Below are 16,151 nucleotides of genomic sequence, written 5' to 3' on the forward strand. Positions count from 1 at the left end.
ACAGCCACTAGAGATCTGGAAATGAAGGACTACACCAAAATCTCTTACTGATATAAAAAAAAAAAAAAGAAACAAACTGCAACTCTGGGGGTCCTGTGTCCTCGCTACTGCACGGCTAAGCAGTAAATGAAAGGACCCACCTATCAAAAACTCCACACACCCCTCCCCCTTCTTTTTTTTTTTCATTTTTAAAACTCACATTATTGAACATGCTTCAGAGTCCAGTCGCTGGGAAGATGCTCAACACTGGCGAGTTTCATTTAAATCAAATCAACTTATTGCCGTTATGCCAAAATAGAAGGGCACAACAATATGCGCCACCTTTGTTTAAAACTGAAAGAAGAAAAAGCGGCTAAAGTTCAGGAAAGAAACGTGCCTGGTAGAAATTAGATGATTAAATAATAATAATAATAATTAAAAAAACAAAACCCTAAATGCAAAGTAAAGGGGTACTAAGTGTCCTACTTTATTCCCATACTGCATAAATCTGGTTAGACTGCATAGCTAGTGTAAATAATCCGCCACCCTGGCAAATGCACATGAACCAATGCCACACTGAGCCATCATCTCCAAGCACTGAGAGGCCTGTTCTAATGCCAGGGAAAGTGGGGGCTGCTTTGGCAAATTGTGGATATCTGGGGGGACAGAGAAAAGAAGGGGTATTAGCAATGAACCACTGGAACAACACACATCAATAATAATGGGCAACATGGCTCACAGCCCAGGCAACACATTAGACCCCTGTACCCCACATAGAACAAGGTAAAGTTAGAGTTCTAAACACTATTACTAAACTATTACACATTTTCATGACATTTGCAGTTTCTACACTAGATAGAACTGTGTGTAACTGGAGTGTACCTGCAAGAGGGTGACATGATGCTCCCCAGATCTGCTTCATAACAGTCATTTGTTTTTAGCCTCAGCACTAGCACTTATTTTGGCTGGCTGGTCTGCAATAGGATCACACTAGATACAGACTAGTAAGACTATTGCGTGTCTGTGTGTGTGTCTGTGTGTCTCCGTCTCCTTGTGTGTCCATGTCCGTCTTCGTGTGTCTGTCTCCATGTGTCTGTGCCTGGGACTCCGTGTGTCTGTGCCCGTCTGTCTCTGTGTGTGTGTCGGTGTGTGTGTGTGTCGGTGTGTGTGTGTGTCGGTGTGTGTGTGTGTCGGTGTCTGTCTAGTGCATGTTATTGGATCATTATATCCTTAACATGCATTTTCAGCAGGGTGGGAGATTGCAATGAGGTTTGCTATTGGTTTTCTACTGTTCTGACAAAGAAGGGAGGAATGGATAAATCACCTAACAATAAATAAACTGAAAACGGCAATATTTGCATACTGACAATCATTTTTCATGATTCCATGTACCCTTAGAGGCTGTTTCATTGACTGTAAGTGGAACAAACAGACTTGCATACACAGGAAAAGCCATTGAAGCAGGGTGAGTCTTACCTAGTATTGCACTGTTAAGTGAGGAGCACACGTGCTCTCTCTGGATGGGGTCAAGCTGGTACCCAACTGGGCTATTCCAGGGATCAGAATATGCTAGTAAACTAAAAGCATCCTGTTCAGAATAGAAAATAAAGGAGAACTATAAGAAAACAATGTTTAATGGCACCATTTATTCATTGCTGTGAAGTGACATTTCGATGAGTTACGGGAGATTTCTGCTCAGCAAGTTAAGATCTTTAAATTACAGGAGAGTGGCAATTTTTTTTAGGAAGCCCCCAGTGAATCTAGCCCCTAACTCAAAAATAGAGTAAAGGTGGTCGTGGCCCAGGATCCAATCGATTCCAGGTCCAGCTCTGGGCTGGCGCAGGCACTTCAAAATCAGCTTAAGGCTGCACAAGAATTCCATGGGAAACATGATAGCACCACCGCCAAGTAGGGATGCACCGAATCCAATATTTCAGCCGAATCCTTCATGAAAGATTTGGGTGAATACTGAACTGACTCCTAATTTGCATATGCAAATTAGGGACAGGAAGGGGAAAAAGTAGAAAAAACATTTTTTACTTCCTTGTTTTGTGACAAAAAGTTATACGATTTCCCTTCCTGCCCCAAATTTGCATATGCAAATTAGGATTTGGTTTCGCCATGCACAAATCCTGCTGAAAAAGGCTGAATCCTGGCCAAATCCCAAACCGAATCCTGGATTCGGTGCATCCCTATCCCCAAGTGAACTGGCCTTTTAACCAGTAATAAAACACAGGAATTGTGGGATAACAGATGTAAGTCCAGAGCTACTGTACCTTAAGCATGTTTTTGTTGGTTGCATTTTTCCCACGTTCTCTCCTTAATTGCTCGCTCATGGCTTGAAGCTCTCTCCCAAAGCAAATCATTCTCTCAACGGCGGCTTGGCTGCCTCCACACAGCTGACGTCGGCCATGAGAGGTATCAACTTCTGCAACCACATATAATAAATCAGCCTTATGTCACAGTATGTTTGTGTACCTGGTAAACTAACACACTTCTTCAAGTGCCATTCCTATTACAAATCAGGATATTGACCACAATGCATCTTGTGCTGAAAAAAAACATTCCACTAAGAATCTCACTTGGTTCCTCTCATTTATGTAAAGATCAATGTTCAAACACTGGACAGCAAATCCTCCAATGGGGGAAGGGACACAATATTTAATGCACCAATAAACTGCTGTATAAAATGCAGTGTATGTGCCAAATTCGAGGCTATATTGTATGTAGGTGTTTGACGATGAAGCTCAAGTTTGTCATCTGACATATGAATTAGGTCCAGAAGCTGAAACAAATCAGCAAATTGGCAGCATGGTGGCACAATAGCTAGTACTGTTGCTCTGCAGCTATGGGGTCCTATATTCGATTCCAGCTAGGGTTCTAACTGCAAGTAGCACCTATGTTCCCCTGTATCTATGTGGGTTTCCTCTGGGTACACTGGCAGACTCCCATACTACAAAAACAAAGGCAGGTTAATTGGATCCTGATTAAATTGTCCCCCATGTGTGTGAATGTGATAGGGACCTTAGATTATAAACTCTGCTGAGGAAGGGACTGATGTACAATCTCCGTAAAGCACTGCAGAATATGTTGGTGCTATATAACAATAACAACCACCAATCAGGAACTGCTTCTGTACCAGTCCAACCTGCCTCCAATTGATACTTTAAATGGTTGGCTTCACAGCAATTGGAGCGTCGCGGGTAGATTAATGAAACTAAACATGTAATAGACTAGAGTTAAAAACACTGCAGACCCATCTCGGTGTCACATTCTTCCAGTTCAGGCTCATGTCTTGAGCTGCCATTGAGAAAGCCATTGGACGTGGATGCTGAAAAGCCATTGGAATAATGATCAGTCTCCATTTCTACATCATTGCTGAAGAAAAAAAAAGCACAAAAGAAAGTGTCATACTTCTTATAGATATTGCTTGCTCATTCAGTTCATAATCTAGAACAGTGATTCTTAACCTATGGGTTAGGACTCGATCTTCAGTCCCAGTGCTGTTTAAAGTAGGTCACCATGATCCACAGTGAAACTTACTTCTGCAACAGACAATAGTAATTAAAAGGTGATAGGGTAATTATATACCAATTCTTGGGTTCAGAGGTGGAATTCCAGACTTAATGTTTATCCAATTTTAAAAAAAAGTTTAAGAAACCATGACCCTAGAGACATATACAAAGTATAATTGTGTAATGTTGCAATGTAAAACGTACTTTAACTTTTATATGGGTAAAGGAACACCCTACTGGTAAATTAGGAATGCACCGAATCCAGGATTCGGTTCGGGATTCGGCCTTTTTCAGCAGGATTCGGCCGAACCCCTCTGCCCGGCCGAACCCGAATTTGCATATGCAAATTAGGGGCGGGAGGGAAATCACGTGACTTTTTGTCCCAAAATCAGGAAGTAAAAATGTTTCCCCTTCCCACCCCTAATCTGCATATGCAAATTAGGATTCGGATTTGGTTCGGTATTTGGCCGAATCTTGAGCGACGGATTCGGCCGAATCCAAAATAGTGGATTCGGTGCATCCCTATGGTAAATATAATGAGGAATTTATTATACAAAGTCCTTGTCCTTAAAAAGCTGCAAATGCTAATGCTCATTGTGCTGCAGTTGTCAGCCTCTGGGCATACAAAGTGATTACTTTGTTCAACAAGAGATTCTCCATAACTCTTACAGTGACCAAAATATACACACACACACATATATACATATATAAACACAGAAGGGAAAACGAATACCATAGGCATTTGTTTTTCTGCCACAAGAAAACAAAAAGTAATATAAGTAACAAACAATGCTGTTAGGTGCAGTTTACAGCATATACTTTGGATATTTGTATGATGCATCCATAGCAGGAGAATGGGCCAATCCCAGGAATGCTCAGCTGACTAAAGCCTGTCTGGGAACACTAAGAAATAACAGTTTCTGTTATGGTCTCTATAATGTCAATAGCAGCCTGAACCTAAATAAAAGCAGCTGGAAATAATTTAATGTATTCAATTCCACACATAACTAATCTCACCAGAGATAATAAAAAAACAAAACAATTACATCGTAGTGCCATAAACAGGAGGGCACTGCACGGCTATGAGAATTTAGTGCTCTAAAATAAACCCAGCAAAAGATCTAATTAAAGTAAGGGGATATCTGAAACCACTAACTTTAGAGAGGGAGGTGATAACAGCAGACGGCCTATTCATGTACTGAAATGCTGTTCAGCGGCTGAGCCATGAATTATTTAATTGTTAAAATCTTTAATTGGACAATATCATCCCTTATAAAAATAGTATTAAAGATTGTCCACACTAATTATAGCCCTATGCAACCGCATGCATGTTATAATGTAGTGTGTTGGTTTATTGATCCATGCAGCAGTTATATCTGAGAAGGCAAGACCGCCCCCAGCTCTCCCCTTTTGCCCCTCAGCAGTAAGTGTAAACTGTACAAGGAAAGGTCTGTGTATGGGAAGGCCAGTACACCGTGTTCTCTCCTCTGTTATCATTGTTATATTTTATGCCTGTGCTTGGCAGGAGCAGGAATTCCTAGTGTCCAGGCTGCTAGTATGACACCCACCATGAGAAACAGGAGAGCTGTTTGCTTCTACGTTCAATGCTTTTAGACGGCACACTTTGTACCTGATCTCAGAGAAGAAAGTTAGGGAAGCAAAACAAAATAGTGCATCACTGCACAGCCCCAGGGAACATACTGCAGCATTTCCTGTCACAGAGCCATTCATCATGGGGCAGAGGTTACTGCAAGGATGAGGTGCAGAGACGAAAGATGCCTGTTTTCTGGGAATTAAAAAGTAAGCACTTGGGGGAGGCAACAGACATGTGGCAGAATGAGTGGGGCTGCGGTTTGGTTCACTCGGATAAATATCACTTGTCAGTGCAGGGAAGAAAGTCTGCACTATACAGACGATGGTTTCTCACCTGGAGTAGCTGTTAAGTTGATGTGACATTGTCATGTTTATGCTGTTAAGTTCCGTTACATTTAGGTTAGAAGACTGGGATTTGCTATGACAATGCGTCTGGTGAGCCTTGTTTGATATTATTCCATTGCTGCAGTTGCTATCAGAACCTAAGGAAGAGAGATACAGACACATCTGAGTTCAACTTTTTATTTCAAATAACTATGTGCTAATGTTAGCTATGCTTTAATCATTAAAGACATTGCTAGTCCTCAGGCTCTAAGAACAGGTATGAAAGTAAGTAATACTAGTAAAAACCCTAAAAAACATTTACATGATAGAATATTCATAGTCTGACACCATTTCATGAAAAGGATTATATTTTTATTTGAGCATTGTGCTGACCACTGGTAGTTTTTCAGTTAAAACTCCCACTCTCTCTAGGGCACAAGGGAGAATGAAGGGCTGAGGGATCCTGCAACCAGTTCTCAGATCTGCCAAAATCTCTGCCGAGCTGCAGATTTTGCCAGAGCTTTGGAGTTGGAAGCAATTTTGGGTATCTGGAGTCTGTGTTGCCAAAAATATTCCGACTCCTAATAACTTCAAACACAAGCACTGAAAATAATCAGATTTAAGAGCTTCTATGAAGGAGGATATGGCAGAAGGAATTCTGTTTCTGAGAATAATACTTTAGTTAATTTTGGATGGTGTTTAACAGCTATTCTACAGCTATATGCAAGGTTCAATTAATATATAAATTGTTTTAGGTTTTACAATTGTTTTTGGTTTATGCAGTTTAGCTTTGATTCTAGTTTAGATTTACCAAAAGATTTATATTTTTGAATTTTGGCAGTGATAAAATGCCTTGTATGTTGTGTACTTAACTTCTTTTAATCAACATAAAAAATAGATTAGTATATTAAAGGAACAGTAACTCCAAAATATAAACACATATTAAAGTAATTAACATATAATATATTGCAAGCATGAGAAAGCGGTGTGTTTGCACAAGTTACATAACACCATTGTATTGGACAGAGTTGATCTGTTATGTGCTCTGTAACCTGTGCCTTTTCACTTAAGTCACCACAGCTGCAGCCCTGAGTCCACTAAGCAAGTGCAGTGCCACTGGCACCCAAAAGATGGTCTAACAAAACCAGGATTATGGGGAGCTTATGTACATCACTACTGCTGAACCTCAACAACACTCCTTTTATAGAGCACTAATAATAAGTGATGCACCGAATCCACTATTTTGGATTCGGCTGAACCCCCAAATCCTTCGCAAAAGATTAGACTGAATACGGAACCCTAATTTGTATATGGGTCATGCAATTTCCATCCCCACCCCTAATTTGCATATGCAAATTAGGATTCGGTTCGGCAGATGGACTCGCCTAATCCGAATCCTGCTGAAAAAAGTAGAATCCTGGCTGAATCCTGAACTAAATCCTGGATTCGGTGCATCCCTACTTATAATCAATATAGAGACTGCCATGTCACTTACCTAAGCAGCCATCAGGAGATTTGAGGCTGCGATTTCCTAGACATCTTACTTCACTGTCTGTGCCATTGACCATTTCTATAAACTGTCGCACTCTGAAAATGAAGAAAAAAAATACAACTAATTTTAAGACAAATCTGATACAAAATAGCCTAAGTAATATTAACCTATTAAATGGTTATATTCTCATTCAACTAGTATTTGTACATATATGCAAGGGTAGTAACTAGAGCAGGCTGCTTACAACAACATGGGAGTTAACATCCTGTGTTTTGCTAATGCAGAACAAGGAGTAATTCAGACATACAAAATCACAGTATGTCTTTTTAAAAGGTAAACATTAGCTGCTGGCTAGGGTTCTCTTTAAGGAACTGGCAACGTTTCATGCATGGGTCAAAAATAAGCTGATGCTGTATAGTACAATCTAACTTTTTCGTACATATTCTGATGTGCTGTTAACGGACTAACATAAACCCACTTTTATTTATAACATATAAGGAGAAATAGCTTAAAGGAACAGTTCAGTGTGAAAATAAAAACCGGGTAAATAGATAGGCTGTGCAAAATAAAAAATGTTTCTAATATAGTTAGTTAGCCAAAAATGTAATGTATAAAGGCTGGAGTGACTGGATGTCTAACATAATAGCCAGAACACTACTTCCTGCTTTTCAGCTCTATAACTCTGAGTTAGTCAGCGACTTGAAGGGGGACCACAGGGTACATATCTGTTCAGTGAGTTTGTAATTGATCCTCAGCATTCAGTTCAGATTCAAAAGCAACATATATGACCCATGTGGCCCCCCCTCAAGTCTCTCATTGGTTACTGCCTGGTAAACAGGGTAACCAGTCAGTGTAAACCAAGAGAGCTGAAAAGCAGGAAGTAGTGTTCTGGCTATTATGTTACACACACAGTCACTCCAGCCCTTATACATTACATTTTTGCCTAACTAACTATATTAGAAACATTTTTTATTTTGCAGAGCCTATCTATTTACCCAGTTTTTATTTTTACACTAAACAATTCCTTTAAAGGACTCACTTTAAGGTGAATAAAAGATTAGGATTTCTTTCTAGCAAACTTGGATATAATTGTTGTGTTGTTTCAATGGCTTCTCCCATTCTTCCTGACAATACCAGTTTCTGAATTCCTGTAGGAGGGAAAGAATAAAGCAAGAGAGGACATTAGGTTTTATTCTTATAGTGCTAATAATCATATACAGTGCTGTATGCAACATTTTTCAGACAAAAGTTCATTTATTAATTCAGGAGCTAAATTGTACCAATGCAATAACCAATGGCAGGGATCCCCAACCAGTAGCTCGTGAGCAACATGTTGCTCTCCAACCCCCTTGGATGTTGCTCTCAGTGTTCTCAAAGCAGATGCTTATATTTCAATTCCAGGCTTGGAGGCAAGTTTTGGTTGTATAAAAACCAGGTGTACAGCCAAACAGAGCCTCAATGTAGGTTGATAATCCACAAAGGGGCTACTAAATGGCCAATCACAGCCCTTATTTGGCACCCCAGGAACATTTTTCATGCTAGTTTTGCTCCCCAACTCCTTTAACATCTGAATGTTGCTCACGGGTTCAAAAGGTTGGGGATCCCTGACCAATGGTAACCAATTTTGTTAGTCTAGTTACTGGTGCAAATTAGAAAATGAAAGCAAATTGTTGGCTGTTTCTTATGCATCACTGCAGTTTAGCAGCTATGTGAGTACAACTGTCTACAACAAGAAAGTGACCGAGATGCAGTGAAAGAGATTAATGGATTGGCTTAAATGTACAAGACGTGGGCAAAGAAACTGACAAATTTCACTACTCGATTTGTGTTCAAGGGCATAATGTTTTTGAGGGTGATGAGACCTACTGCTTCCGGTCAGTCTATAACCTCCCACATGTTACAATGGGGGATAACTGACTGACAAGATCTTCAGTAGAAACACATTTAAGTACAAAAGAAGGCCCTCAACAAAACAATAGTTGTTAAATGTCTTGTTATTTAATTCATTTTATTGCATTTCATGGATAAGTATAAGTTTTTTCAAAAATCAATATAACAATAAATAATTTTATTTGGAGGTATTTGCTCCCGCTGGCAATTGCTGTGGCATACTGCACTGATGTCTCAAGTGACCTTAGATTCCAACAGATGTTTTGAGAACATCTTGACTCAAGGCTGGATTTCTTTTTTTATTATAACCCTTTACCAGAATAGGTGTGCGCACATTGCATTTTTTTCAGAGGTAAACCATTAAAGGAGAACTAAAGCCTAACTAAAGAAGTAGCTAGAAATGTTGTACATTATGTTTTGGGCTTCTATACCAGCCCAAGGCAACCACAGCCCTTTAGCAGTAAAGATCTGTGTCTCCAAAGATGCCCTAGTAGCTCCCCATCTTCTTTTCTACCGATTCACTGCACATGCTCTGTGCTGCTATCACTTACTGAGCTTAGGGACCGATACAATATCCAGTAAACATAGAATATAAATGTCCCAATATAAGGCTGATTAGATAAATACTACATGGCAGCACAGAAACCAGTGCAATTAGCATCAGAATTTAGTAATCAGCCCTCTAGCGTTAGCTTATATTACAGACAAACTGCATTTTCTGCTTGATCATTTGTGACGACCCCTAAGCTTAGCTTTTCAACAGCTGCTCAGAGCCCACAGAGCATGTGAGTGTCACAGACACTTTCCAAGATGGTGACCCCCTTTGACAAGTTTGAAGTCTTGGATCATTGCTAATATCGAGAAGCTGAAACTTTAGGCTAGTGCAATAATTTTAGTATATAAAATATGGCATTTTAAGCCATATTCATTTTTAGGCTTTAGTTCTCTGTTAATATCTTATCAAAAATATATGGGAAAGCTCTGCGTATGGCAGGCCAACACCACTCTCGAATACCGAAGCAGCCACGTGCCAGTTTCTTCCTTAGGCTTAGGGTTTCCAAAGTGTTTCAATGTCAGCAGACAGGCTATTATGGGCATTTTAAATGTCGAGCACTGTGGAGGTCAAAAGAACTGGGCACAGCTCTAAATGCATATCAACGAGACTGTATTGTCTTTAGTGGAATAAACTAACAACAGTGGAAAAAGACACACCAAGATACGGCGGCATGTGATGTAACTATATACCATACCATTCCTTACTTACTCTGTCTATTTTTAATAGATGCTAATTCTTCCTGCACAGTCTGGTCTGTAGATTTGGCAAAGGCTTCTGCTGTAGAACAATATCCATGGTGCACAAGATATGAAGAAACCATCCTAATTAAAAAAAAAAAAAAAAAAAAAAAAAAGACTGGGTTATGGTAAATTGAAGTATAATGGTCACATAAAAGGTCAGTTATGTGGTTATACAAACAATCAGACAAAAGCCTGAACACTGATCGAGAGGCATCAGCAGACCAGGTTTCTGAGTTCTGCCAGTTGGCCATAAACAAAAAGGTCCTTTCATTTAGCAAGCTTGGAAAACAAGCATATAGTTGCCCGATTCAGCCATCAGGGTCCTTGCACAATTTCCATCCAGTTCAATCATGCTGTAGGTTTTGCCCCACCCTATGCATGGGCCAATAAACAGCCCAGGTATGAGCAGATTAAGATCCAGTGTATCAGGCATGTTTAAAAAAAGAATTGTAAACATATGAAGTCAGGCATTTCACATGAATGTGCTTAACTACTTTGCTTTGTGTATTTTCAAAAAGACCAGAATTTCTTCCCAGAGTCAGGAATGTGTAAAATATATCATATATATTTTATATGCACTAAAGCAAGTCTTGAAAAAAAATCTGAGTCACCTGGCATTGAATGAATTTATCAGTGACTGTGATGTTTGGACATATGCCATGTAACAATATACCCATAAGAATGTGGGTGTAGGTCACTAACATAGCATCTGGTGAGCAAAAGTTTAAGCAAAGTGAACTGCTTCTCCAATACTGACCTATATTTGTATTCAAATTACTTATTATTGCAACAAACATGCAAATTATGCTGTCCATGAATTCTTTCCTATAATTGCTTCTCTCTTTCTTGCTGAGCTCTAGTGTTGTGTTCATTTATACAATAGGAAAAAAAATATATATTGAAAGGCAATTAGCAGATGTGGATTCAACCATACACACTAACATATTCAGACAAAAACCATGCAATATATAGAAATCTAAGAGAACAGCACTCATAACAGCAATAAACATACCATTTGGTGTGCAGGCAGTTACTCATGAATGAATAAGATGAAGCCAAGACTTCTTACCTCTGTATCATGGATTGCCATTCACCTGCTACAGGGAACCTCTCAATCTGTGCCTGTATTTTGGATCTCCATTCTCGAATGTAATCTTCTATGTCAAACACAAAGGGACTTTGTCCAAAATTTGCATCAACTACTTCTCCTGGGGTCTGCAGTCCCACTGTTGGATACAAGTTTGGCTGAACAAAAACAAACAATACATTAAAAACAATGACAAACAAAAACATTTGATAGAGTATATAGAATTGCAGCATATTTTACAAGACAACACAATTATCCTTTTTTACTTTCCTCTTAATATACTGCAATTTAGCACAAAATGCTTCATTGCAAATATTACAATAAGTTAGAATCATTGCAAATATTACAAGAATAGAATAATGTTCACTAAAAATGTTTTTCTATATTTGATCCCACAATAAATACTATATCATGATTCAGCCCAGCATTCAGAAGTTTCTGTTTCTTTCAGGTAAACAGACACCATATTAAATGGCTACCTACTCCTTTTTTTTCCTCAGACAGTAGGATAACTTACCGGGAGGTCTGTAAATGCGATGCCTGGCAAAGAAGCAAAAAATAAAACATTAATTACTTATTGCTATGTTTAAAGACACGTTTTAAAAGTTTTTAATATTTTTGAAACCTGCTACACCACAACAAATGCAGCATGTGCCAACATACATGAACTAGGCTTTAACCTAGTATAACAGTGGGCCTTGTTAGATGCCAAATTTAAGGAAAGCAAATACATTCTGGACAGGATTTGGGAGACGGCCTTTCCGTAATTTGGAGCTTTCTAGATAACGGATCCTATACCTGTACAGGGAGTTGTCTCTGCTAAAACGCAACTTGCGTAACGACTCAAAAATACCTTTGCATGCATATTAGTCAATTTGAGTGTCTTTAGCAGAGGCAATTCCCGGTATTGTCTATGACAGGACATTTAGTAGTTGCAACAAAACAATGCATGACAAATACCATCGTGTTTCATTGCCCTTACAGTGCATTTTCTCAGATGGCATAGATATCCCTTAGAGAAAGTCAAATCCACTGCCTTTTAACCAGATTTTGGCAAAACTGCATACATTCAAGGTGCTGCACCAAATCTGCCCCATATGTGCACTGACAGGCTGATGATGTACGTGACCAGACAAAGGGCTGGTGTATCTATGCCAGTTGTGAACACCCAACATGTGACAATAGCCTTAAACAGTGCTGCTTCATCTCAAGGCTCACTAAAATTTAGGATTAGGACGTTTTCATAATTGTAACACATCTATATACTATGCCTCTGATGAGCCAATCAGCCACAGTCATTCCAAGCAGTAGTGCAGAAAGGGTACTGACCACATGGTATATCTGATTTTTTGCATTTAAATCTACCCAATAGTGCACAGGTGGATTCTATGCTGGCGGATAGGCATTTTCCACCTGTCTTTTTTGAGCCTGAGGAGGACATGTGTGGCTTTTCCCAATATTTCACTGTGGTCTGGAACACCTGTGGCTAATTCAGAGAGTGAGAGATAAGGAGGCTTATTTGGTCCATAGTAAACAGATGCATTGAACTTACGAAGTATATGAAGTGTGACAGAATGTGACAGAAATATAAATAACACTATTAAAGTGTATGCAAAATTATTCTAAAGGGGGGTTAGCCTTAAGTTAACTATTCGTATATTAGTATATCATTCTTTCAAATGGGGTTCATAGACCTCATCTATAAAAAATGCTCTATAAGGCTACAAATTTATTGTTATTGCTACTTTTCATGACTTTATATTGAGGCTGTCTCCTATTCATATTCCAGTTTTTTGTTTTTTTTTGCAGAAAGGGCCAACTGGAGAGCTGCTGAATAAAAAAGCTAAATAACTCAAAAACCACAAATACTAAAAAACAATTGCAAATTGTCTCAGAATCTCACTCTGTAAATTGTACTAAAAGTTAACTCAAAGGTGAACAACCCCTTTAATAAAAGGGAGTCATTATATAATGACTATTCCTTTAGGTGTCGGCCTACCTTTACATGCTACTACAGGCGAGCGCATTTATGGTTTACTATACAAAGGGTTACCTAGACTGTGTCCATTCTTGGTATAGAAGCAGGTGTTGTCGATTAGGTTGACGCAACAGCCGATGACGTCACCAGTTGTGAAAGTTGGACCGTATGGCTGCCCAGTGCCAGAGGAACAGAACGAATGCCCATCATCACCATGGTAACCATAGGAATGCTTGTCCCAACCTTAGAATGGATACGATAGATATGAAATTAGTGTAAGACAATACTGTAAGGACATCAATACAGTGATCTTTCATCCATTATAAATATATATCCCTGAAACAAGATTTATATATATATATATATATATATATATATATATATATATATATATATGTATATATATATATATATATATATATATATATATATATATATATATATATAAAAAATTAAAATCAGAGGCTACAATACTTGTGAAACAAATTATGTTGTCTATATGTTGATCTGTCCTTGCAACTTGATCTATGTGGGTGAAACCATCCAAAAAGTGAAGGACAGGTTTTCACAACATAGGTCAACTATAAATACGGGGAGTAGAACATTACCAGTTTCCAGACATTGCCTTGAGTTAGGTCATACATCAAATGATTTGAGATTTAAAGTTATACAACATATTCCACCACCAAAAAGAGGAGGTAATCATATTTTGGAGTTAAAGAGGGCAGAGGTGAAGTGGATTGATAGATTAGGGACTTTATCCCCGGGTGGATTGAACAAAGATTTTGATCTTCATTTATTCCTATAAAGATGCCTGTATTATATGGTGTTACCATGTTATTCGTATTGTTAACTATTAACAAGTTCATTGTCTGTTATGAGAATAAAGCTTTTTGGCTAAACTTATGTATATGTAAATTGATGTGGTAACTATGGGGATTACGTAGTAACCAATGGGCGGGGTGGAGTGTCCGCTTACGCGCTGGTCCGCCTCCTATTTTTGAAGCGCATCGTCGCGCTGATCTGATACGCCACACGAGGGAGCGAGTTGCAACATGGAGTCTTGAAACGCTAGTGCACGTGTGATACGCTTGAGAAAGGGAAAGGAGTATTCCCGAAACGTCGCGTGAGTGCCACAATGCTGCGTTATGATATGGATGTAGAAAATTAGCCGAACAACACAAGCTAGTATAGCGGGGATCTCCCCTGCAAGTTTATTAGGTCAATGTTTAGGTTTATGAGGGTGTGACCACAAAATACATATAGACAAATATAAATAAAAATATAGTATTTGTCTATATGTATTTTGTGGTCACACCCTCATTGCACCCCCGCCTAATGATTTTTAAAAACTAGTGGTGAGCACAACTTTCCCCTGTTTGTTATAGTTATACAGGAGCAGTGACCAGCTCCATGTTGTAGCTCCCACCCCCTCCAACTATAGTCAGGTGATCCCACTGGTGTCTAATAAAAGGGCAGCCAAGTTTGGGAGTTTTACTTTGAAAGCAGCTAGTAAGTTGCAGGTAAAATGTATTCGTCCCTTTTATAAAATGTATAATTAAACCATAGAATTCTTAATGAATCAGATGAAAATTGAGCATAGGACTGGCCAGATATGGGATGACTTTGACGTAGTTGGCCAGCTTAAATATATTGCAATATATGGACAAACAATCCCTGTTTTGTTTAAAGGGTAAGGCATTTTTCAGTAGCAGTATGCACAAAATGTCGCTGTCTTAAATATATTGATAATGGGTTGAGTGCAGAGGAATCTTGTATTTGTCTATATGTATTTTGTGGTCACACCCTCATTGCACCCCCGCCTAATGATTTTTAAAAACTAGTGGTGAGCACAACTTTCCCCTGTTTGTTATATATATATATATATATAGATATATATATATAGATATATAGATTATATATATATCTCTATCTATCTATATATATATCTCTATCTATCTATCTATCTATCTATCTATATATATATCTCTATCTATCTATCTATATATATATCTCTATCTATCTATCTATATATATATCTCTATCTATCTATCTATATATATATCTCTCTATCTATCTATCTATCTATCTATATATATATATATCTCTATCTATCTATCTATATATATATATCTCTATCTATCTATCTATATATATATATCTCTATCTATCTATCTATCTATCTATCTATCTATCTATCTATATATAAATACACACACACCTGTTACTACTACACAATGAATAGATAAGGGAGGCCCAATGCAACTGGCTGCTCATTTCTGCATTTTAGTATAAAAGTGCAGTTAGTAAAACATTTATATGGAGAATTAATGATGTTCCTCCTATAATTCTTGCTAGTGTTTCTGGCTCCGCAAGGCTCACTAAAGTCAGACTAGGTGACTTTGTTAAACAAATTCAGTGAGAATGTCCCCCCACCTGACCAGTCCCTAAATGGTATATTCCACCGAAGAGTGGATGCTGCATAGTGCAGAGTAAGCAGAGTGGTTCTGAAAGCTGCTTACACAGGAATCCTAAACTGCTAGACAGCATCAATGTCTGTGAAAGGCTGAATACTTTTTTCATCACTTTTCAAAATTTACCTGCATAGATTTTCAAACATAAATACCCACTGGGATCCATTTTGTGTGTGTGTGCGGGGATTCATTTCTTCTTCACATATTTTAAGGTCATGCAGCAAAATTGTATTAAATATGCAATACTGAATATAGCATGGAGAATCTAGTAGAATTAAGTCAAAGGCAACTGGAACCTTTCCAGTTGCCTTTGACTTAATTCTACTAGATACTGTATATCATGACCTGGATAAATGATAATCTTCATATGAATATAGAATGGCAAAAAGCATGGATAAGACAATGTGCATGAAAGGGTATCTCAAAACCCTGTATTATGAAACAATCTATTTCTAAGCAACGTTCCGATATATATTCACTGATGATTTTCAGTGGAAGCCAAGCAGCAGTCGGTTCTCTTTTA

At 38.4% G+C, this 16,151-nt stretch overlaps 1 protein-coding gene across 1 annotated transcript in view; it reads right to left on the reverse strand.

Moving 5' to 3' along the window:
- Window positions 1-504: 504 nt before the first annotated feature.
- The window catches only part of ranbp9.L (RAN binding protein 9 L homeolog), a 38,715-nt gene continuing 23,068 nt past the window's right edge, over window positions 505-16,151 (reverse strand). Inside the window, exons 4-14 of the mRNA NM_001172176.1 lie at window positions 13,230-13,397; window positions 11,694-11,716; window positions 11,159-11,334; window positions 10,058-10,170; window positions 7,943-8,051; window positions 6,907-6,998; window positions 5,422-5,569; window positions 3,236-3,357; window positions 2,256-2,407; window positions 1,456-1,567; window positions 505-635 (exon numbers count right to left, since the gene is read on the reverse strand). Of these exons, the coding sequence (NP_001165647.1) occupies window positions 505-635; window positions 1,456-1,567; window positions 2,256-2,407; window positions 3,236-3,357; window positions 5,422-5,569; window positions 6,907-6,998; window positions 7,943-8,051; window positions 10,058-10,170; window positions 11,159-11,334; window positions 11,694-11,716; window positions 13,230-13,397 (1,346 nt within the window). The remainder of the gene's footprint in view (window positions 636-1,455; window positions 1,568-2,255; window positions 2,408-3,235; window positions 3,358-5,421; window positions 5,570-6,906; window positions 6,999-7,942; window positions 8,052-10,057; window positions 10,171-11,158; window positions 11,335-11,693; window positions 11,717-13,229; window positions 13,398-16,151) is intronic.

This window comes from Xenopus laevis, chromosome 6L, assembly GCF_017654675.1.
Source record: "Xenopus laevis strain J_2021 chromosome 6L, Xenopus_laevis_v10.1, whole genome shotgun sequence".
Lineage (NCBI taxonomy): Eukaryota > Metazoa > Chordata > Amphibia > Anura > Pipidae > Xenopus > Xenopus laevis.